The sequence below is a fragment of the Leptonychotes weddellii genome, chromosome 3, assembly GCF_054177405.1.
Source record: "Leptonychotes weddellii isolate Sample4059 chromosome 3, ASM5417740v2, whole genome shotgun sequence".
NCBI lineage: Eukaryota > Metazoa > Chordata > Mammalia > Carnivora > Phocidae > Leptonychotes > Leptonychotes weddellii.
Genome location: NC_138371.1, coordinates 24063980 through 24087685, shown reverse-complemented (window position 1 = coordinate 24087685; position 23706 = coordinate 24063980). Strand labels below are relative to the sequence as shown.

At 38.8% G+C, this 23706-nt stretch overlaps 1 protein-coding gene across 12 annotated transcripts in view; it reads left to right on the top strand.

Annotated features, from left to right (window-relative positions):
* UNC80 (unc-80 subunit of NALCN channel complex) overlaps positions 1-23706 on the top strand; it is a 223590-nt gene that overhangs the window by 136531 nt on the left and 63353 nt on the right. For 11 of the 12 annotated variants that reach the window (XM_081813703.1, XM_081813705.1, XM_081813699.1 and 8 more), the window contains 8 exons: positions 12-150; positions 9643-9824; positions 10323-10454; positions 12413-12599; positions 13215-13346; positions 15037-15180; positions 18777-18877; positions 19891-19977. In XM_081813703.1, coding sequence (XP_081669829.1) covers positions 12-150; positions 9643-9824; positions 10323-10454; positions 12413-12599; positions 13215-13346; positions 15037-15180; positions 18777-18877; positions 19891-19977 — 1104 coding nt within the window. The remainder of the gene's footprint in view (positions 1-11; positions 151-9642; positions 9825-10322; positions 10455-12412; positions 12600-13214; positions 13347-15036; positions 15181-18776; positions 18878-19890; positions 19978-23706) is intronic. The other variant, XM_081813695.1, reaches the window with a different exon arrangement.

Below are 23706 nucleotides of genomic sequence, written 5' to 3'. Positions count from 1 at the left end.
CCTTTTCCCAGGTGATGAGCCTGTCGCCTGCTCCTTTATCACTGTTAATCAAGGCAGCACCAATTCTGACCGAAGAGATGTACGGAGACATCCAGCCGGCTGCCTGGGAGCTTCTGCTCAGCATGGATGAGCACATGGCAGGGGCGGCAGGTAAAGAAAGATCACCCATGACCCTGGTCGCCACTCATCCCAGCATTTAAGAAAGAAATGCATCCATTCCCTTTCACACCGAGGTCAGATGGACAACAATTGCTAGAACCTTAGACAGAGCTGGACACTATAGGGAGGGAGACTGAAGTGCTAAGCACACCCTTTACTTTTTACCCCATAGTCTGCACAAGAGAGCATGTCTCTCTGAAGGCATTGCCAAATTATAAAAAATAATTTTCCCCGGAACCGATATTGTCACTATATTTCACAAAAGAGAAATTCTTTTTGTGTGTTGTGATTTCCCAGATTTACCATGAACCGCCATCATGAACTTTATTAAATCATTCACAAGTGATGTTTTATATCCAAATTACAGTATTAAAACAAATTTGTTGAAATTTAGATGACCTATCCAAAGCCACATAGCTAGTAAAAGGTACGTGCAAAATGTGCGTTCTTCACCTTTTTCCACTTCTTTACATACTCTTTTAGTCATATAGAGTTGTTTTAATTGCAAAATGTATGTGGTAAAAATTCAAATAATACAGAAGTGTATGAAACTAAAAGTACTTTCTCTCAGTCACTCTCGGTGACAATTTTTAAGTTTTTCAGGAATCCTTCTAGGGTACACTATGCACATATATATATACCAAAGTACCAGCGTATATGTTGTTTCTTTTTTCACACAAATAAGACATCCATAAAGTCTTTTGAACTTTGCAGTTTTCCTTTATATCTAGATTTTTTTAAGAGTTTATGTGAAGAAAAATCTATCCAAATCAGGCAGCACCAAACTAGGAGTGTTTTAGAAGCACTCCACCAACAGGAGCCCAGGGAGAGGCTTTTACAGAAAAAGGACAGAAGCAAAGTTAGGTAGCTACTGATTGGCTGTAGCTAAAAGCCTAGTTTGGCTGTTTGTGACTGGTTGTCCTTAGCATTATGATTTGTAACCTTGAGGCGTTTAGAAGCTTAGATTTCATTTCCTTACATAGGTCACCACAGGATTAGAGCCACATCATGTTAATGGTCTCCTTATTTAATTAATTTAACAATTACCCCCTCTCGGTCATCCTCTCATACATGAGAGATCAACCAAAAATTTGGTATTAGTGCCACTCAGTCAGATAGGGGTTACGTTGCTCTTGTCTCATTATGAAACTCATAGGTTATGATGTCAGATCCTTAAAACAATTGTTTTTGCTGTTCATCTCATTGTCCATCTTCTTTCTGCTTCTCCAAGCACAGTGAGACCATGTAATATATGGTTGATGGTTGTGAACATGCATTTAAGATCATTGAGAGAATGTTAACACACCAGGGAGACTACAATGAGAACTATTAGGAATTTAATGCCAAGAGACTGAAGGATGCTTCTCAGCCAGGGTCCCCATGAACCAAGCCACTTGGTATAAATAGGTCAGGAATATACCTGTTCTAGCCAAGTGGCTTATTTGTTAATTTCTTGTATTCGCTACAATACCAGAGGTTTTGATCCAGGTGCAGCAAGGAGTATTTTATTATGGCACAGCAGATTCTGTGTTCAGCCGAGAAGTAAAGCAGTTCTATTCTCTAAAACCAAGTTAGCAAGAAAATATAGAGATTTTGTTGTACAGCTACAGCTTTAGCAGTAGATCCAGCCATAGCGGCCAGAGTTCAGGAGCACTGTCTCTCCTGTTCATTAACAGAGAAAAAGCAAGCAGCAAAAAGGCAACAGGAATGAAGGTTTAATATCGGAGATGACAATCTTGCTCTGGGATCTTGGGAGAGCTGTCCCCAAGATGCCATCTGCATCTGAGGAGGAACCTCCCTAGTCCATTTTAATTTTAGATCTCCAGCTGGTGTGCAGTTTCAAGAGTTTAGAGGATCTCTTTAATGAGGGATTTCATTCAAGTCCCTGAAGTTTGGCTGCCATCTGGGTAGTAAGGAGGAGCTGGTATGAAACGTCCTTCCAAGGACGTTTCAAGGGCAGTCTTTGTTCTTAGTGATTCCAAATCAGAAGGTGGGAAACATTAGTTTGGGGAGTTGTAGCCAGATATTTGAGGAAACTAGAAGAATTCAAGATCCAGTTTGGTATACAGATAAATAATGAAACATCAAAAACGATGAACCGGACTAGAATCTGATATCCACAAGTGTTACCATTTTTTATTGAAACACAATTTTTTCTCTACACTCACCCTCATTTCTATCAAAGATAATCACAGGAAGGCTGATTTATTTGCAAAAATAAGTCTAGTCTCATTAAACCTGGCCTGATTATTTATCTAAGTGCAGTAGGAAGAGTGATTGATCCTATAGGCTTTTTTCAAATCTGTTTTGCTGGAACTTTTTATAAGGAATCTTAGATTGGCCTTTTAAAAACCTCTCCAGGTGAAGAAGCCAAGTGAAGAATTCACCATTGGGCTTCACCTGGAATACCTATAGATTTGGCTAAATTCCTCTCTTCTTGAGGTCCTCAGGATATCTTGAGTTTCCTGGGCCTGCCAGGAGATGGCCTTCCTTACCCACCTGGTAAGGCTGCAGGGAATCCTGTAAGCAATATACCAGGCCAATTTTTCCAATGAGTTTTTATTGGCACCATAAAGTCAACCTTAGTCCCTTAAAAGTGTCTGGTCATATCTGATTTTATGCATCTTCTCAAATACAACATTCCAGTCAAACCTTGGTAATAAAACCAATGTTTCCAGTTGCGCCCTGTTATTTGAAAACAGGTTCTTATTGAACTTATGCAAATAATTATGTTGTCATGAAAATAAGAATACTGAATGGGGCGCCTGGGTGGCTCAGTTGGTTAAGCGACTGCCTTCGGCTCAGGTCATGATCCTGGAGTCCCTGGATCAAGTCCCGCATCGGGCTCCCTGCTCGGCAGGGAGTCTGCTTCTCCCTCTGGCCCTCCCCCCTCTCATGTGCTCTCTCTCATTCTCTCTCTCTCAAATAAATAAATAAAATCTTTAAAAAAAAAAAGAATTTTAAAAAAAAGAATACTGAATGAATTTCTGAATTCTGGAGGAATCAGTAAGGAGAAAAAGTAAATGTTTCCATTTTACTTATAGCAATATACTTTATAAAATTACTGTAAGTCATAGATAGCTTAAGAGAAAAGAGAAAAAACATTCCTTTAAATCTGGAAAAAGAAAACATTAAGGAACCAGCAATGTTTCAAAGAAAAAGGGTTAAAAAAATTATAATCACCCTCATTAGTCCACTCAGTCTCATATCATTAATTCTTGTTCTACTTGAATTGTTTTTTCCATTAGTGCTGGAAATTCTTTTTTTTTTTTAAAGATTTTTTTTTTATTTATTTATTTGAGAGAGAGAGAGCACATGAGAAGGGGGAGGGTCAGAGGGAGAGGCAGACTCCCCGCTCAGCAGGGAGCCCGATGCGGGACTCGATCCTGGGACTCCAGGATTGTGACCTGAGCCGAAGGCAGTCGCTTAACCAACTGAGCCACCCAGGCGCCCTAGTGCTGGAAATTCTTAACCAGTTCAATTTTATGATATTACCATGAATCTTTCTGAAGATGAAGCACTTTCATAAAAGCATCAGAGTAAAACAGTAACTGTCTGTAAATAACAAAAAGACCTTTAAAAAAGTAGCCATGATTAAAGATCTGATGAGAGTTCATTTGATAAAGAAATGCAGTTATATCTTTGGTACACAATAATTTAGGATAATAATTGGATGAGAGTATTGACAACTTCCTAGAAAATAGGAACGATTTCTGAAATACCTATATTAGTAATATATTTCCATACACCTATAACTTCAGAAGTTTATTGTCAATTCTTACTTGACAGTGCTTCCACATAATTTAACATACCAAATAAACCTAGTTTAACATCTCTCTTACAAGGTGAGAGACAAATTCTTTGAGGTTTTCTAGGGACCCTCTGGGAAAACTCAAAGTTACTTTGAAATCAAAGAGACTTCATTTAGAATTTGATTTTGGGTGGCTGCCAAAATGTCAAAAGGCTTGAACATTTGAGTAAATAGGATCTCAGATCACTATGAAATAATACTTAATTATCTACTTAACTAAAGCCAAAATAGATTTTAAAGGCAAATATAGGGGAACCTGGGTGGCTCAGTGGGTTAAGTATCTGACTTGATTTCAGCTCAGGTCATGATCTCAGGGTCATGAGATGGAGCCCCATGTGGGGCTCTGCACTGGGTGGAGAGCTTATTTAAGATTCTCTCTATCCCTCTCCCCACCCCCCTTCCTCTCTCTCTTTCTCGCTCTTAAAAAAAAAAATGGGTTTTCTTAAGTGATCAAAGACCTGATAAAGACAACATGAAGCACAGTAAATTATTTTGGTATGACACAAAACCTTTGCTTTCCAGGTAGATTACTCAAAAGGTAAAAAAAAAAACAAAAGACACTTTTCACAATCTTTTATGAAAAGCAGACCGATAGTCCAAGAAAAGTTTGGTTTTTCAGCCGAGACAAAACCAAATTCTAACTTTTTTATCAGTGTGTTTTTAATATTAAAACTCATTATTTAAAAACTTAAATACATCCATTCCAACTTCAGTCAGCTTAACCACATGTCATATTTACTTTCCAAGATTCCTTTTCTACAAATTTTCTACAATTTTTTTCATACCCATTCAGATTTTGTTCTACGTTTTTTAATCTTCCTCATTCTGGAACAAGGGGTCATTTTACTTTGCTTACCTATTTTTCATCCTTATTATTTCTAAGTTTTAGTTACATATATTGATTAGGGTTCTTAACCCTTAGAATCCTTTATTCCTAGTGATAACTAAGAAGTAAGCAGTTGTGGACTGTGATAGTAGCATTCTGTGGATTGGCAAATTTATTAATACATTTCACAATTTCTAGAAGTATATTCTTCCTCATAGTAAATCTTACATCTACTAATTCTTAACAATAATGTTTACCCATGAAAATTTCTTAAGACACAGAACAGTTCATCATTTTAAGTTCTCTTTCTTGCTGATAAATTCTACAACAGAGATAACGTGAGTTCATCTGGCTTTTAGTAAACCTATTAGAATAAGAGTATTATATAATGCTGATAACTTTGATAGTATTGTTTTAATTAAATCAACAAACTTAAACTAGTTTTTATTTATCAAAGATTATTCTAGATCACATTGATGTAGGAAAGACATTAGGGTTTGAAGCCAACAGCCAAGGAAGAATTCTTGAGACATCTTTGGTGCAAAGAGGTGGTTTTATTAAAGCACAGGGACAGGACCCAGGGGCAGAATGATCTGCACTGGGGTCAGGAGGAGTGGCCCATTATATACTTTCCTGATAAGAATTACCTCCCTGAGGGGCGCCTGGGTGGCTCAGTTGGTTAAGCGACTGCCTTCGGCTCAGGTCATGATCCTGGAGTCCCTGGATCGAGTCCCGCATCCGGCTCCCTGCTCGGCAGGGAGTCTGCTTCTCCCTCTGACCCTCCCCCCTCTCATGTGCTCTCTCTCATTCTCTCTCTCTCAAATAAATAAATAAAATCTTTAAAAAAAAAAAAAGAATTACCTCCCTGAATTTGCATTTCAAGGGAAAAATCAGATACAACACTCACATCTCAAAGGCATAGAGAAGGGATGTAAGTTTCTTCAAGAAGGGCTTTTGTTTCCTAAATCCATATTTTTCACAATATCTGAAAGCCTTTTCAGATGAATAGGGGTTTGGAGATTGGTAAAAAAAGGATAGTTGGGCTTTGAATTTTTCTAGGGCTGCATTTCTGTTTTTGTAAAGACTCGATTTGTTAGGTACAGTTGGTAATTCCTCAAAGGACTGGGATATAATTTAAATGTCAAGATGCTTACCCAGCCATCCAGCTACATTATCCTCAAATCACTTCTTTATATCCCAGAGAAGATCTTCAACTAAGATGGAAATCAAAAGATTCCCAGGTTCTAGATTTACAGCTATTTCTTTGGAATGTTTTAGTAAATCCTTCCTCAATGGCTTCAGAATGTTTTACTTTCCCTCAGAGCACATAGCTTCATTTTGCCTTAGGAGAGGAGGCATTAAAAACAAAAGTTCCTATCAGGCTCTGAATATCAGTTTCCAATTTGGCCAACTTCTGACCATAGAGCTACTTAAAAATAAATCCTTTTGAATAACTTGTCAGGTTTCATCCGGGACAGACAGTAAATATTTCTGGCAGTATTGCACAACGCCGTGGACACATGAGGAGGCAGAGATGATGCAAAAGATATTTCCCTCCCAAAACCCAGAGCTACCCCCAAGTATAGTGAGTGCCTGGCTGAGACCGCTTTCTCTCTAGGGCACTTCATAAATGGATAAGCTTCTCTAAAATCGTTAAAAGTTATCCACTGGGGCTACTGTCATTACCTTTGATAAGGTGAACCTACTTGTTCAGCCTTAAAATAAAATTTTATTCACCTGAGGCCTCATATTGGACCAGTCTGGTTTAGTTCAGACCCAGTCTGACCCCAGACCCAGCCCAATTTCTAAATTTGAATCAGTTCTCAGAAGCCAGTTTGACCCAGGCTAATTCTGGCCAGTTTTCAGACCCAGTATGGAAATAGAAACGCTGGCACGCCTGGGTCACTTCGTCAGTTAAGTGTCTGGTTCTTGGTTTCAGCTCAGATCATGATCTCAGGGTCGTGAGATCCATCTCCAAGGTTGGGCTCCACACCCAGCTTAAGACTCTCTCTCCCTCTCCCTCTGCTTCTCCCCGGCTCCTCCTCTGTCTCTCTCTCAGAAAAAAAAAAGAAGTTGTTAAAATAAAGTCTGCAATGTCAGGGGCTCCATAGGTACCTATACCTGGTTGTTCCTTGCTCCTGGGGGCCATCGGGGTCTCCTTCGGTTCCCTCTCATGACACCAGAACTGTTAAAGATACACTGAGGTACACTAAAAATTTGAAGAGTTTATTTGAGCAAAAACCAATTCAAATGAGGCAGCCCCAAATGAGAAGTGGTTAGAAGCATTCCCTAGGAGACCATTTTTTCGCATTAGCTGGAAGATTCACCTCATTCTTTTTAATGCCTACCAAATATTTCATTGAATGGTCATAACAATTTATTTAACCTGGACTACTAATGGAAATTTTGGTTTATTAACGGCTTTTTATACTACATTGCAACAAATGTCTTTGTAAAATATTTCTGTTTGCATTAAAGCTTGGATTTTTCTTCTCTACCACATGTTTCTGAGAGAGAGAGTACAGGGAAAGGCACGCTCCTCAAATATGAGACATATGGAAACTTCCATGGAAGATATGAACAGGTAGACTGGGCTTTAAGGAAAGCTAGAAGGAAGAGGATGGTGTATGCAAAGCCACGTGGGGTGTGGAAATGCACGGGGCTTATTTGGAAAGCCTGAGGAAGAATTGAGACTGGGGTGGCTTTTGTAAAGGGGTCCCCAGTCCATGGTATTAGACAAGTGAGTGGGACTCAGTTTGTAACAGCCCTTGAATGACACTCATAGGAGTATGGACTTTCCACTGAACTGTGGAAAACCACTCATGGGTTCTAGAAAAAAGAGTAGTGTTGTATATACAGTATGCATTGAATATGGCAGCAATGAGTAAAGCAGTTCGGTTTTACATGGTTAGGAGATGTAAAGTTGGTGACATGACATTAAAGCTAATGAAAAAAGGGCAAAGGTAGAGGTAAGCTTGGGAAAAAATCTGATCTTTGTGGCAGCTGAAACAGTGAGCACGGATGGGATTTCTGGAGGAAGAATCTATGGAATAAAGAGCAGAAAGATGGGTACTAAGCCATTGGTCTTCCATACCTTCAGAGGACAGGCAGCCAACAGCATACCCTGGGAAATGACCAGAAAAGTAGAAGAGCTCGGGGCGCCTGGGTGGCTCAATTGGTTAAGCGACTGCCTTCGGCTCAGGTCATGATCCTGGAGTCCCTGGATCGAGTCCCGCATCGGGCTCCCTGCTTGGCAGGGAGTCTGCTTCTCCCTCTGACCTTCCTCCCTCTCATGCTCTCTGTCTCTCATTCTCTCTCTCTCAAATAAATAAAATAAAATCTTAAAAAAAAAAAAAGTAGAAGAGCTCAACCTCAAACCATGCAAGCAAAGGATAGCTCTTCAAGGAGATGGTCATGAAAGTGTTAAAAATGAAAAGGACACAAATGCTATAAAAAGTACCACTGGATCTACTGATTAGTGAGCATTATAAGAAAACTGCTTCGGTGCTAGGAATGAGGTGGATAAAACTCCAACTTGCAATGATGTAAAGAGAGACCGTGGTGTTTAAAAATTGAGACAGAACAGAGCACGCTTTAAAGAAAAGAAAAGAAGGGAGAAAGAGTGGAAATTTAAGGAACTAGTCGGATAAAGAAAAGGCTTATCAAACACTAATGGTCACAAGAGCTAACATTTCTTATAGAACCATAGCACACAGGTGCTCTTACTTGATCCCCGTAACAACCATTTTATACGTGAGCAAACTGCAACTCAGAGGGTTGAAGGGACTTATGCGAGTGCACACAGATCAGAAGCAGCGGGGCCGGGACACCAAATCCAGGTCTTCTGACTGCACACAGCGATGTCCCTCCCATATGCCACATTGCCTCTAGAAAATAAGACATGCTTTAGAAGCGTGTAATACTCTTCACGTCACAGAGCTCTTTCTCATACATTATTTTATCTTATTCTAACAACAAATTTGGAGACAAGTATCATCATCATCATCATTGACATTCTGCCCCTAAAGAAACAGAGGCTGAGAGAGGTGGAGACGCTCTCCCGGGAGCACAGAGCAGAGAGGTTTCAGAGCTGACACTCAACCCCAGCTGTCCTAACACAATTGTCTGAGTATGTTTTGATGATCCAGGAAAAAGTACAAGAGAATTTTAAATTATGTTTTTATGACTGACACTAGCTCATCCATCTATGCTACAGAGTGTATTTTTCTGCCCCATTATTCATTAACTTTGTAACTTGTTGTGGCACTTGACCTTTCTCTTACTGATATTTGACTTTTCCCGAAATTAAAAAACAGCAATGGTGTCATGATTCATGAAATCTCTTTTGGCTTCTCGATCTCTTCTATCTCTCAGAAGGGTGGAGGTTTCTAATACAGTCTACAATGTGGATTTTATTTTTAATATAATGTAACTGGGACAGTTTTTAATGGACATTTTTGTGCACTGTCCCAGGATGACTATGACATGATTCTTATCATTTCCTAAAAAGGATATTTCAGTATATCATTTCCTTTTTTCATTTGCTTCCTCTCACATTCACTTTTCACTCTGAGCCAAAGGAAGCTTTGCTTGGAATGAGGTATTCTACGGAAATATCATGTTGCCGTTGCCTTCACCAGATACTGGAAGATTGTGGATGGCACAAAGGATCATGTTTGGTTTTCAGTGACTGAAAGAAGATTTGCTCTCACCAGTGCTGGTGGCCTGGCTCCCTTAGCTCAGGAGTCATTTTCAGGAGACAGGAACAAGTCCCTGCTTCTCCCCATCCCCCAGGACCAAGCAAAATTAAAAGATGTGTAGCTGATGATTTGTTGGCTGTCTCTAGCTGCCATGTTCCTGCTGTGTGCGGTGAAAGTCCCTGAGGCTGTGTCTGACATGTTGATGTCCGAGTTCCACCACCCAGAGACAGTACAGAGGCTGAACGCCGTTCTCAAGTTCCACACACTCTGGAGGTTTCGCTACCAGGTCTGGCCCCGGATGGAGGAAGGAGCACAGCAGATTTTTAAGGTGAGGGATATTTCTGCCATAGGAATTAGATTTGCAAACCCAACCCAAGGCTTCTTTAAATCCTTGAGCCTCAAATCTACAGTGTATAGCCTAAGAGATGCTTCTTTTTCTTTCCCCTCTGTGATTATATAAGTAAAACTACCTCATATACAAATGAATTCTTGTTTTAAAAAATATTGAAGTAAAAAAGAGTGGTAGAGCAAGAAAATCAAATTTCTATAAGCTATCCCAGAGGTATGCCCACAAAAGGTTGGGGTATAATCTTTCAGGTACTTTGTTTTATTTATACAGATATTTTTTGGAGGATGGGATAATTAACACAAATAGAGATCATATAGTTGAAACCCTTCATTTTTTTAATGAGTAAACTGAGACCCAGAGACGTTCATCCTGTGCTTTGTAACATCATGTACTCTATAAGATGATTTCATAATTATACTTCAGACTCATTCTAGCTTATTTTCCATCTTACCTCATTCTTCTGATATCAACTAACAGATCCCGCCTCCCAGTATAAACTTCACCCTGCCCTCACCAGTGCTTGGAATGCCATCTGTCCCAATGTTTGACCCCCCTTGGGTCCCTCAGTGCAGCGGGAGTGTCCAGGACCCCATTAATGAAGACCAGTCTGTGAGTAACAGGCACTTTCTTTCTCATCTCTTCAGGCTCTGTGGTATCCATGTAAGAGAGAAGGACAATGAGTGCATGAGACAATTTGTTCATTCTTGTCAGAAGAATGTCATAACACAGAAAATAAGCCATGAGAGGTCTTTGTTCTTGTGAATAGAATAGAAGGAACTAATATCCAGTAGTGAGCATTTGCAGACCTCCAAGCCAACACAGTTTTGTTCTATGGTCACAGTAGCAGCCACCTTTTACAACTATTAAAAGCATTAGCCATTGATTTCTTGGCCAAGGGTAGCACTTTTGTCTCTAGTTATTATAAAACAAAGATATTCGTCTAACCTGTAATACCTAAGCTACCCAAAAGGTAATGAGGTTGACCCTGGGTGAATAAGAAAAAGAACTGAGTTGGCAGCACTTATTTCCTTGTTGGGACTTTGGTCTATTCTTCATTTTGTTGATCATTAGTATCATCATCACAGATATCACTCCGAGACCTCAGATCTTGTGTACTCTAATATATCAGTGCTGCATGTAATATAATTCATAAGCAGTTAAGTTTAGAAACACTGTCCATTCATAAAGAAGAACCAAGAATGTGTGCCTTTTGCAAAAAATGAGTGCAAAATAGGACTTTTTCTCTTGTTGAATTTTCTGAATTACAAGAATAATGTAGAAAATATGGAAAATCAATAAAAGGAAAAGAACATAGATGTGTTCTTTGGCCCAAATCCATGACTATCTTCTTGCACAAATTCCCATTGAATTTAGGGCAATTGGTATATAAATATTAAAGATTTTTTGATACACCACCCAAAATAGCCCCAGGAAGATTTTACCATTTTACCCATATACAATAGAACAGGAAAGTGTGCCATATTTATTCAAATTAGCTAGTATTATTTTTTTTAATGCCACTTTGAGTGGCGAAAAACAAAGCCATTGTGATTCTTTAAAAAGTCACTTGGATATATGAAGTTAGGTTGAACATTTTTACACATCACACTTTTGCTAGGCATTTCTTTGGAGAACTGTTTGAGCTCTTGACTTGTGAAAATGTTTATAACATAAATTCAGCTTCTGAATCACTGGCATAAGGATCTTTGATTTGTCTCCTGTACAGACAATGGATTCATTTGAGCCAAGTACATTCTCTATCCCAAGTTCGCAAGGAATTTGAAACCAAGACCCCTGATGCTGTATCCAGTTTTCTTTCTCTCATTCCACAATTCTTACCTTACCTTAATATAATAAATCAGCTTAACCCCTGGCATGCAAATAAATTGCCACGTGGCTCATCTAATGCCCTTAATTGCTACTGTGCCATTCAGCATAGGAAACCTTTAGTCTTATGTAAAGATCCTGTATTCAACCTCAGTAACCCTATCAACTCTCATAATTTCTATTCACTTTGTTTCTACAAATATTGTTATGTATTTGCAGTGTGCCATTCTATTTATCTACAATAATTAAGTATTTACGGTGTGGTAGACACTTGAGATACAAAAATGAAATAAATCATATAACTAATTGGTTTATGTGAGAGATCCCATTCCTCCTCCTCTCTGTGGTTCTCTCTTTTATTAACCTATGAAATAAATGTCCTTTATTTAAAACCATTTCAAAAAGTTGTGGAAAGGAATAGAATATTAAAATTCTTTATCTGATTTGAATGTTTAAAGACTGGGTCATTGATATCACCCCAAATTCTAAAGTTGAAATCCCAAAACTTACAGATATTCTTGAAGAATTATTCTGATTGAATGAAAATGAATAGCTTAGTTACACACAACCTGGAAACCTGGCAGAAAAACGAACAAATGGCCATGAAACTAAATCATGGGTGCCCTTCCATTTTCTGAGGACAAAGTGCCACATTTGTGTAATTCTATGGCAATACTCTTTATGGCTGTGACCTTGTAGAGCAGTTTCTACAAAATAAATTGGTCTTCGTGTCTCCATAGAAATCCTTTTCAGCCCGGGCTGTGTCCCGCTCCCATCAGAGAGCAGAGCACATCTTAAAGAACTTGCAACAGGAGGAAGAGAAGAAACGTCTTGGTAGAGAAGCCAGCCTCATCACCGCCATCCCCATCACCCAGGAGGCTTGCTATGAGCCCACCTGCACGCCCAGCTCAGAGCCAGAAGAAGAAGGTGCCCCCTACACATGGGACTTCCTGGGGGGCTAAGTTACAGGAAATGGAAAGGACTAGCTTTGGAATAAACAGTACGGTTTTATGTGACATGAGGTTATATGTGCCCTCTGTCTCTCTCTCACCTCCTGACACTAGCGAAAGAAAGAGGAAAGTTGTTGTGTTCTTCATTTTTGGAGTTGGCCTGTTTCTAGAGGAGGGAGTTAGTCACATTGAATGAACCAATATGATAATGGACCAAGCAGTGATTATGATTCAGAGAACAGCTAAATCCAGAGTGTGTATTAAAGTAAATGCAGTCAATCTTTCATCATTAAAAATGGGGTTAGTCCATTAACTATCAACCTTCACAAATGCATCCAATTTGTTGGTTGGCATCAGGAATAATTTACGAACCATTCTAATTCGGGGATTCTCTGCCCTGCTTTTGTGGAATCTGTGAGAATTTTCTGGCTGTGTTTCTAAAAGATTTTTTCCATTCATTAAGTACACTCTAAATTACTTAAGCCTTACGCTTTGAGCACAGTATATACTGGTGATGTAAGTACAGCTATAGTTGTGATGATGACAACTTCGTTACAAAACCAAAGGTCACATTCCCCATTTTCTTTGCCAGTAGAAGAAGTCACCAATCTGGCATCCCGTCGACTGTCTGTGAGTCCGTCCTGTACCTCCAGCACTTCCCACAGGAATTACTCCTTCCGCCGAGGGTCAGTCTGGTCTGTGCGTTCAGCTGTTAGTGCTGAAGGTGTGTCCTCTTAGAAATGTGTTATTTATTCCTCATGACTCATGTGTGTTTTGAAACATTTGCCAGTTAGTATTCTTATTACACTTCACTGTCTTCATTAAATAACTTGTTTCAGGACTTGAAGTTCAAAAAATAAATATTAGATTGAGTAGTACCCTAAAAAAAGTTTTGTTTTTTTTTTACCCAGCAATTGTCCTTTATAAATCGGCTCCATTTTAATTACATTGCAAATAATCCTATTGCTGTAGGTTTTCAACCCTGGCTACACATTACAATCAAGTGAGGAGTTTAAAAAAATACCCAGGTCACACCCAAGACCAAATCAAGATTCCTAAGAATGGGACCCACACATCAGTTTTTAAAATCTACTTGGGATGGAGATTCCAATGAGTGGCCAGGACCCAGTAGGATGCTTGAGGATGCTGTTCTGGAATAATTTAATGATCAAAAGAAGACCAGAGTTCATGCTACTCCTATAATGAAATCTGATTCTGGAGTGCGGGGGGCAGGGGACATGATACCCTTCAGTTCCAAGAATTTAAAAAATATGTTTTCTCTAATCATGAATAACTGTCTGGGACTCACTGCTCATGATTATACAAATTTCATCACCTGATTTATAAAGTCATTAAAAAGTTGTACAGAAACCAGTGGTCCTCAACCCTTGGCTGTATAACCCTTGGAAACTTCAAAAATGACCAATGCTAATTAATCACAACTTACAGGGATTGGGCCAAAGCCTCATTTATATTTTTTATAACAGATATAATTTTATTGGGGTATGATTCATGTACCATAAAACTCACCCTTTTGAAGTATACAATGCATTGGTTATTATGCAATATTATGCAACCATTATGCAATGGTTAGCACCTCTAACCATAAATATTTTAGAATATTTTCATCGTCCCAAAGAGAGACCTTATACCCATTACCAGTTGTTCCTCACCCACACTTTCTCCAACCCGGGGCAAGAAATAATCTATCTTCTATTTCTATGGATTTGCTTACTCTGTACATTTCACATAAATGGAGTCATACAGTATGTGGCCTTTTGTGACTGGATGCTTCCACTCAGCATATTTTCAAGGTTCATCCATGTGGTTTCATGTATCAGTTCTTCATTACCAGATAGTGTTCCCTTATATGGATATACTGCATTGTTCATTAATTCACCAGTTAGTGAACATTTGGGTTGTTTCCACTTTTGGCTATTCTAAATTATACTACTATGAACAGTTACGTACAAGTTTGGTGGGGTAAACCTCCGAGCTATTTTCAAAAGTAACTGTGTCATTTTACATTCCTACCAAAAAGTGTGATTGCTCGACATACTTGAATAGTCAAAATAATCTTGAAAATGAAGAACAAAGCTGGAAGACTCACATTTCCCAATTTCAAAACTTACTGCAAAGCAGCAGTAATCAATATTGTGTGGTATTGACAGTAAATCAATGGAATAGAATTGAACAACCGGAAGTAAACCATTATATTCATGTTGATTTCGTGTTCGAAAAGGGTACCAGGAAAATCCAATAAGGAAAGAATAGTCTTTTCAACAAATGGTGCTGAGACACCTAGATATCTATAACCAAAAGAACGTTAAATAGGAAAGCTTTGAACTGAGAAATGGTGTTGCATTAGAATGACAATGCTGAGAAAAACACCCCGATTATGTATTTCTCTTCAGATGAGGAACACACCACCGAACACACACCAAACCACCATGTGCCTCAGCCTCCACAAGCAGTGTTCCCAGCATGCATCTGTGCAGCAGTGCTCCCCATCGTTCATCTAATGGAAGATGGTGAGGTGCGGGAAGATGGAGTAGCAGGTATCAGTTTGACTAGTAAAACCATCAATAGCTCTAATAAAATACTGAAGCTGTTATCTGATGGAGGATAATGGGGTGCTCTTGAAGACATTAACTATTGGTCACATGTTGAGTTGTTTTATGTACATATTACAGTTATGGATTTACAGTACACTCTAGTAACGTTATTACTGTCTTCATCCCCTTGTCCCACTACCTTTATGACCAAGAAATTGCATTTAAAATAAATACTTGGATCCAGGAGTATTGTTGATGACCAGAGAACCAAAAAACATTTATTTGGCCACATGAAAATCAAATAGGAATTCTGGCCACCTTAGAAATCTTAGCTATTACCTTGACACCACCAATGCCATCTGTCCCACTTGATTATCTTTCCAGACGTACTACCTAAAGAGAGTATCATATGGTTTCACTTATTTGTGGAACATAAGGAATAACAAGGAGGACATTAGGAGAAGGAAGGAAAAAATGAAGGGGGGGAAATCGGAGGGGGAGACGAACCATGAGAGACTGTGGACTCTGAGAAACAAACTGAGGGTTCTAGAGGGGAGGGGGGTGGGGGGATGGGTTAGCCCTGTGATGGGTATTGAGGAGGGCACGTACTGCATGGAGCACTGGGTGTTATACACAAACAATGAATCATGGAACACTACATCAAAAACTAATGACGTATTGTATGGTGACTAACATAACATAATAAAATTAAATTTAAAAAATTAATTTCAAATTCTAAAAAAATAAAAAGAGTAGTTGCAAAATGAAATGGTAAATTAGGGGTAAAGATGAGTGATGTTTGTGATAGACAACAGGTTAGTATTTTTAATGTTGTTATTTTATAAAGCCTTAAGCTCAATAATGATGTTTTTAAACCCCAATAGAAAAATGGGCAAAGAATATAAATACACAGACCAATGGTCAATAAGACCTGTAAACAACATTGTTGTTTAAGAAAACAATGAAATTTTACATTTCATCTAAAAACATGCAAAGATGTTTTCATTTTATTATTTTATTTTTTTATTTGAGATAGTTGACATACAGTGTTACCTTAGTTTCGGGTGTACAACACAGTGATTCAACTTCTCCGTATGTTATGCTCTGCTCACTACAAGTGCAGCTACCATGCAAAGATTATTCTAAATGAAGATATCCGTAGTTGATAAAGATTCAGGGAAAAAAGCATTCTCACACTTTGCTGATGGAAGTATGGAATTCAATACAAGTACTCTGGAACAAAGTTTCACAGTATGTGTCAAATACCTTAAAAAGTGTGAAAGCCCTCTGATACAGATTTTGACTTCTAGCCATTTCCTAGGGCAATAATGAGAACTATATAAGGTTCTATATAGGATCCTGCACATTATACATTATTTAAAATAACAAGTATTAGGGGGCGCCTAGGTTGGCTCAGTTGTTAAGCGTCCGCCTTCGGCTCAGGTCATGATCCAGGGTCCTGGGATCGAGCCCCGCATCGGGCTCGCTGCTCCACGGGAAGCCTGCTTCTCCCTCTCCCACTCCTCCTGCTTGTGTTCCCTCTCTCTCTGTGTCTCTCTCTGTCAAATAAATAAATGGAATCTTAAAAAAAAATAAATAAATATTAGAGAAGAGTTTAAATGTCCAACAAGCAATTAGTTAATCATGGCACCTCCATATGACAGCATTCTGTGTATGTTAGAAATAACATTCTAGAAGAATATTAACGTTAAAAGTTTTTAATATATTGCTAAGTAAAAAACGGAGTACCAAAGAATATTTTCTGCATATTATTTAAAAATATATGTAAATATATATTTTACATATATGAAAGGGACATACTGCAAAATGTTTCGAGTTGTTTCTGTGATTGGTGGACTAACTAGTCTTACTTTTCTGTATTTTTCATGCTTTAAGTGTTAAATTACCCTACTTCAGCAATTAGAATAAAAATAATATACAAAGATAGTTTTGCAATCAATTTCAACCTAAGAAAAACCCACACCTGTTTTAATTATTTATAAAGACACATGAAAGCTAAAGCTTATATTTATATACCTCTTGTTAATATTATTTATTTATATAGTTCATATTTTTAATTGGATGGTTGGTTTTCGGAAGCAAAATATTTGTATCCTTTGTTTAGAATATAGGCTGAATGACAAATTCATGCTAAATCCTATATTTCTAGTTTAGAAAACTAAACTAATTAAACCCTTTAGACTGAAAATCCTCCAATGCTTATCCACCGCTCACTTCTACCCACCTGCTTTCCTAGCTTGGGCACTTCTAGGCAGTCTTGGCCCAATCATTCTTCCCAAAGAAGAAGCACTTTCTTCACATTAGGAATAATTATTTATTCCTAAGACATTCTCATTAGAAGTGGGAGCCTAACTGGGACTGGCTTAACTACTTTATCTCACTGAGGGAGATACTATTTAAAGCATTCTCGTGAACAATAAAAGATCATCTCTAATTCATATGCATTCTAAACCAAAACATATTTCCTAAAACCAAATGATTACTTTAGAAATTTCTCCATACAACCAACACTGGAATATGATTTTAATTTGATAAATACTTATCACTCCTAATATTAGGGTAATTTCCAAAACAAAGATTCACAAATGTATTCTTTCTTTCTAAATTGAGATACAGTTGATATATAACATTGTATTAGGGGCGCCTGGGTGGCTCAGTTGGTTAAGCGACTGCCTTCGGCTCAGGTCATGATCCTGGAGTCCCGGGATCGAGTCCCACATCGGGCTTCCTGCTCAGCGGGGAGTCTGCTTCTCCCTCTGACCCTCCTCCCTCTCCTGCTCTCTGTCTCTCATTCTCTCTCTCTCAAATAAATAAATAAAATCTTTAAAAAAAAAAAATAACATTGTATTAATTTTAGGCATACAATATAATAATTTGATATATGTTTATATTATGAAACGTTACCACAACAAGTTTAGTTAACACCCATTATCACCTGTAGTAACAATTGTTTTCTTATAATAAGAACTTTTAAAATCTCCTCTCTTAGCGACCTTCAAATATGCAGGGCAGTATTGTTAAGGGTAGTCACCAGGCTGTACGTTATAGCCCCAGGATATATTTATTTATCTTATAATTGGAAATTTTTACCTTTGGACCACCTTCACTCATTTACCCCACCCCCACCTCTGGCAACCACCAGTCTGGCCTCTGTGTCTATGAGTTTGGTTTATTTTAGATTCCACGTGTGAGATCATACAATATTTGTCTTTTTCTGTCTGATTTATTTCCTTTAACATAATGCCCTCAAAAGCCATCTTCATTATCACAAATGGCAGGATTTCCTTCTTTTAAGGCTGAATGATATACTGTTGTAAATCACAAATGTGTTCTTTACAAAAGCAATTCTAAAATCTCAAGACTATCCTATACTTTTTAGTTACTTTTTTTTATAGGTGAAAATGTTCAGAAATAAGAGGCAAAGAGAACAAATATCTACCTTTCAACAGAAAGAGTTCATAGAACCTTGTTAAGGCTAAAAAGAGAGACTAATTAAAGCTTAGTAAATTGTTTGAATAGTGTATCTAACACTTTATCTCTATTTAAGACAAATGATCAATGTCCTCTCTCTTCTAAAGTGAGTGCTGTGGCCCAGCAAGTCTTATGGAATTGTCTGATTGAAGATCCATCAACAGTTCTTCGACATTTTCTGGAAAAACTGACCATCAGCAATAGACAAGTAAATTCCTCTTTCTTTAGAGTATAGCCGTGTAGCTATGTGTGTGAACACTGTCAAAAGCAAACAGTGGGCTTCACAGAACTATGCATTGAACATCAATGTCTGACACAGAGCAAATAAGTGCTTTAGGTAATGTTAATGATGAGCAGTACTAAACTTTGCTGTTTTCTTTCAAATTGGTCCATTGACTGATGTCTCCATATGTGTTTGGTACAAGGATAGTGATGACCCTAAGATACTGAAAGATTTTCAGTCTTTTAGACAAAGATTAAATTCAGTGTAGTGTTCTTAGTAATGGGTACATTTCCTGAATTCTGATTGCTTAGTGGTCTGTGATGCAGGTAGGATTATTAGAATATGTTGAAACTGTCCATTACTCAAATCTAATTTAGCAGGCCACCTGTAAGAAGAGTATGCGAAATAAAAGTAGTTTTCTGAGCAATGGCAAAATACACTGATGATTAAAAAGTATTTGTTCATTTCTGTGTTATGGTCCTATTTGTTGAAAGAATTAAGTTTCGTTTCTGAAAGCTAAGGTTAATTACAGACATCTCTATTTATCCTCTCTTGACCTAGCTTTATCTCTTTGACTCAAAACCTAGGAAGCAGACCTGTGAAGTTCATTAAACTACATTTGTTAACTGGCTTCTCAAGATAGGTCTGCCTTACATTTTCATCACACGTGGAAGTCATAGCAAATAGAGTTGACTAAATGTACCGCTTTCCTATGACTTGCCTATGACCAATAGACACAGTCTAAATTCTTATTAAAAAAAAAAAAAAAACTTGTCTAACTACTGCTCAGTGATTCCATACTTTAGCTCCCAAGAGAAGGTATAATAGTTGGTTTAAATACTGTTTAATAAGTATCACATATACTATATTAAAATGCCAAACATAATGGAAATTAACAAGAGGGAAAAGTAAGAGCCTCCCCCACTTCTTAAGAAGTTAATTTTATTTCCTACAGCGTGGCCACTGAATGAGATGTAGAAATTCTCTTCTTCTTTCAGGATGAGTTAATGTACATGCTGCGCAAACTTCTCTTAAATATTGGAGACTTTCCTGCTCAGACGTCTCACATCCTGTTCAACTACTTGGTGAGTTTTCGCCTCCAGTAAGTTATAAATGTTCATTTCCAATTAGGAAGCAGCAACATGAGGAAAAGGTCCTAGGGAATTTTTTTCAATAAATTCCCATTAATGATGTGACTGAAGGTAGATCATGGTCAGCTATATTCACCATTGTTTGTATGGGGAAGCCCCTCCTGACACACTACTTGGCATGTGGTGGGCACTCAATGTCAGTGTCATCTCTGTCTTCCTATGGCATTATACAACTTGCTTATGTTAGTTCTTAATTTTGGTTTTCTGTTGAGAAAACTTACATGTCATTTTAGTCATTTTTCCCTTTTCCTATCTCTCTTTTAAAATACACACACACACACACACACATACACACACACAGAGGCAAATATTGCCCTAGATGGAAAGTATTTGTGAGTGTATTTTTCCATAGCAACTATCTTTGCTTTAAACCATCCAGACAGCTCCTTCCTGAACCCTCCAGAATTGACCAGTTTCTTTAGGATCTCCGCCTTACACCCTAAATGGATACGCAGTTTGGGGGCTCTCAGCTCAATGCCTCTTCTTTGAAACTGCACCTTAATCCAGATAGATGGTTGCATGAATGTCTGTGTTGGGAGAACTTATTCTTTCTCCCTTACTGTTGTCAGTCTCCTAGCAGGTAGAGAAAGAGAAGAGGTATCCACATGCCTCTGTAGCAGAATGAAAAATTTAACACTACAGCTCCTATGTGCAGAGAAATTGTGTAATCCCTTTCTCTTGTCTATGACGGATTTGGTTTTTCTCCTGAGTGCCCACCAGCTGGTTGACAAGGAAAAGAATATAAATAAGTGTCCAATCCAGTTTTAAGTTCAGACTGATAAAAAAATATAAATAGTAACTTTGGATAGTGTTCAGTCTCTCTTGGCTAAAAATATTTAGTCTCTAGGAATTCTCCTCCCTTCCAACTTCTTTCATCTCCAAACACTATGTGGGGTTAGAGAGAAAAAAGATCTTTGTTGTTGGAAGGTGGAGGAAGGACAGCAAAATATCCTCCAGATGGAGAAGTCACTTTGAGGAGGAACAATGAAGCAAGCCACTCCATACCATTCATATGGAACTGTATTCAGAGTAACTTACTGACAGGGAAGATGGGGCAGACACCGATCCAAGGGCTAGGCAGCTATTTTCTAAGTCCAGACCTTAATCCACAGCTTTTATAGAGCAAGCATGGTGGTGAGGTGTAAGGGTAGTTATCTAAAGTGGCAGCATCTGTGTGCCAGAAGGAAACTCAGAACAAGCCTTCCAGCATTCTGGTCAGGACCTACATTCCCCTCCAAGGGGCCTGGGACACGTAGCGCCAAGGGAAGTCACTGACTGGACATGAACAAGATGGACGGCCAAGATTGGAGTCAGTATTGTCGGCACCCCTACATTTATTCAGCATTCTGTCTCTTGTCCAACGTTTGCTCCGGCTCCTCCCTTTGTGAGACAATGTTCTTTATCTGGCCGGTTGCTAGATGCCTGGCTGGTGGAAACCAAAGCCCATGGCTGCTATGACTTGGGGTCTTCGGGCTCCCAGTGGTGCTTGCTGGGAGACAACCTCACCTCATCTCCTGCTGGTGCTAAACACCCCTCTAGGTTCTGGTTGCATGTCCCATATGGCTCCAGCTTAGGAAGACCTCTGGCTAGAGCATTATACTCAGTGACACCAGTCTATGGCAATTCTATCCAGAAAGCTCTCCAGCCAAGCTTTCTGCTACTTCTTGGTCCTGCGTACACCACACAAAAGCCAAAGGTAGGTTATCAAAGCCAAATGTAGGGCCTTCCTCAGGTTAAGTATGTGCCCTACCATGTTTGTGTGGCATTCCGGTTGGTATCGAAAGGCCCCGAGGTGAACTTCTGTCAGAGACTGGAGGCAAATGCCCCTTCAGTGTGTCTGCCCATTCCCTCAGGTCCCTGGGTAGGAGAGATACTTATCTGGACAGTTGCTCTCCATTGTCCTTCAGCCCTGGGATAAGACGATGGACATTTCATTTCCTGTCTGCCGTACTCTTCCCTGTCAACTCCAAAGAAGCCTTAACGGCAGACATAGGTCTTCCCGGCTAGGTAATTGACAAGGTAATAGAGAAAAGAGCTGGCAACACTTTGGCTTTGCTGTATAACCCTGTTTTGCATGAATATAAATTCCTATTTTTGCATTTCTCTCTAAATCCTTATCTTTCCCCAAATCCCAAGTACATGGATGCCTTGAAGGGACTAGAAAGGGGGTCTTCTAGTCAGAATGGCAAAACAGTGAAGGGTAGAGTCCTTTCTGAACCATTACCCATATTGTATATCTCTTTTTTCTAATGACTGTTAAGGATATGTATAGTGGGCATGTTGGGAACACTGACCCATCTCTTCTAATTTTGTTAGGGACTGTTTAACTTTGACCCAGTGGTTGTCACCCTGGGGTTTGAGCCCATCTGGGGGTATGTGAAAACTTTTAAAGGGATTTGGTGCTCAGATAGTTTTAAGGAATAAATCTCCAAATCCTCAACTTGCAAATATGCACTAACACTTCGTGAGCATGCCTGCCATCTCAAACATCATCCTCTACTGTCCACAAGAAAGGCCCACCCTGACCAGCCCAGATATCACCAGATGAATTGACAGATGTATAAGACAGAGAAAGAATCTGATATACTGCATGAGTTTTAAGGAAGCCTCATTTCTGATGGATCAAGGCACTTTAAACCCATAGGACTTTCTGAACATGGGTTCTGTCCCTGTGCTTTAGTAAAATCACCTTCTTGCACCACCACCCCCCGCTAACAAACACACACACACACACACACAAACCCATAGGACTTACCACCTTTTCCTGTCTTTGATAGATTTCTCCTAGAGGTAAGGTTTAGCACTCATTAGGGTGGTTAGCCTTCAGAACCACCAAAGCAGATTAAGTTAGTGACCCTGTAGGCTGATTCAACACAACTAGAAAGTTTGCTAAGATTAAGAAATTTTTCAAGAAACAATCAATAAAGCCATGGGCGGGGAAAACTTTGATGTTACTTCTTTATGATTTTGCTGTGCACTGTTGAATAAGGTAGTTAAAACCTCTTTCATCAAAATTTGTTGAAATACACATTCCAATTACAGTCAATCTGCCTTTTATTTCAGTGTAGAGAATGTTTAATATATTCTCCTATTAACAAAAAAAAAATTACCTTATGATGAGACCTTTTATTTTATTTTTTTTAAAGACTTTATTTATTTATTTGACAGAGAGCAAGGGGAGTAGGAGAGGGAGAAGCAGGCTCCCCACTGAGCAGGGAGCCTGATGTGGGGCTCCATCCCAGGACCCTGGGATCATGACCTGAGCTGAAGGCAGATGCTTAACTGACTGAGCCACCCAGGCACCCTGATGAGACATTTTAAATGTCAACCTAAATATGTGCAAAAGGACCCAGAGCTTTTCAAGATTTTAGGGGACACAAAGAAAAATCTGTTAAGGTCACCAATTTAGCCAAGCACAGTGTTCATTGGTTCAGACCGCTAGACATAATCCAATCTGCAAATACTGTTTCAGCAAACATCTTGTAGAGATTAATTTGGGGTGGCCTTAGCACCTGAACTACCAAGTGACTTGAAGTCTGGAAAAACAATCTTCTGCTTTTGTCTTAAATCACCATTTCCGTGAAACGCAAAAATGTATGGCAACCTGTTCTGGTTGGTTTTCCGGTTCCACCCTCTTGCTCACGGCCATTGAAAAGTATTAGA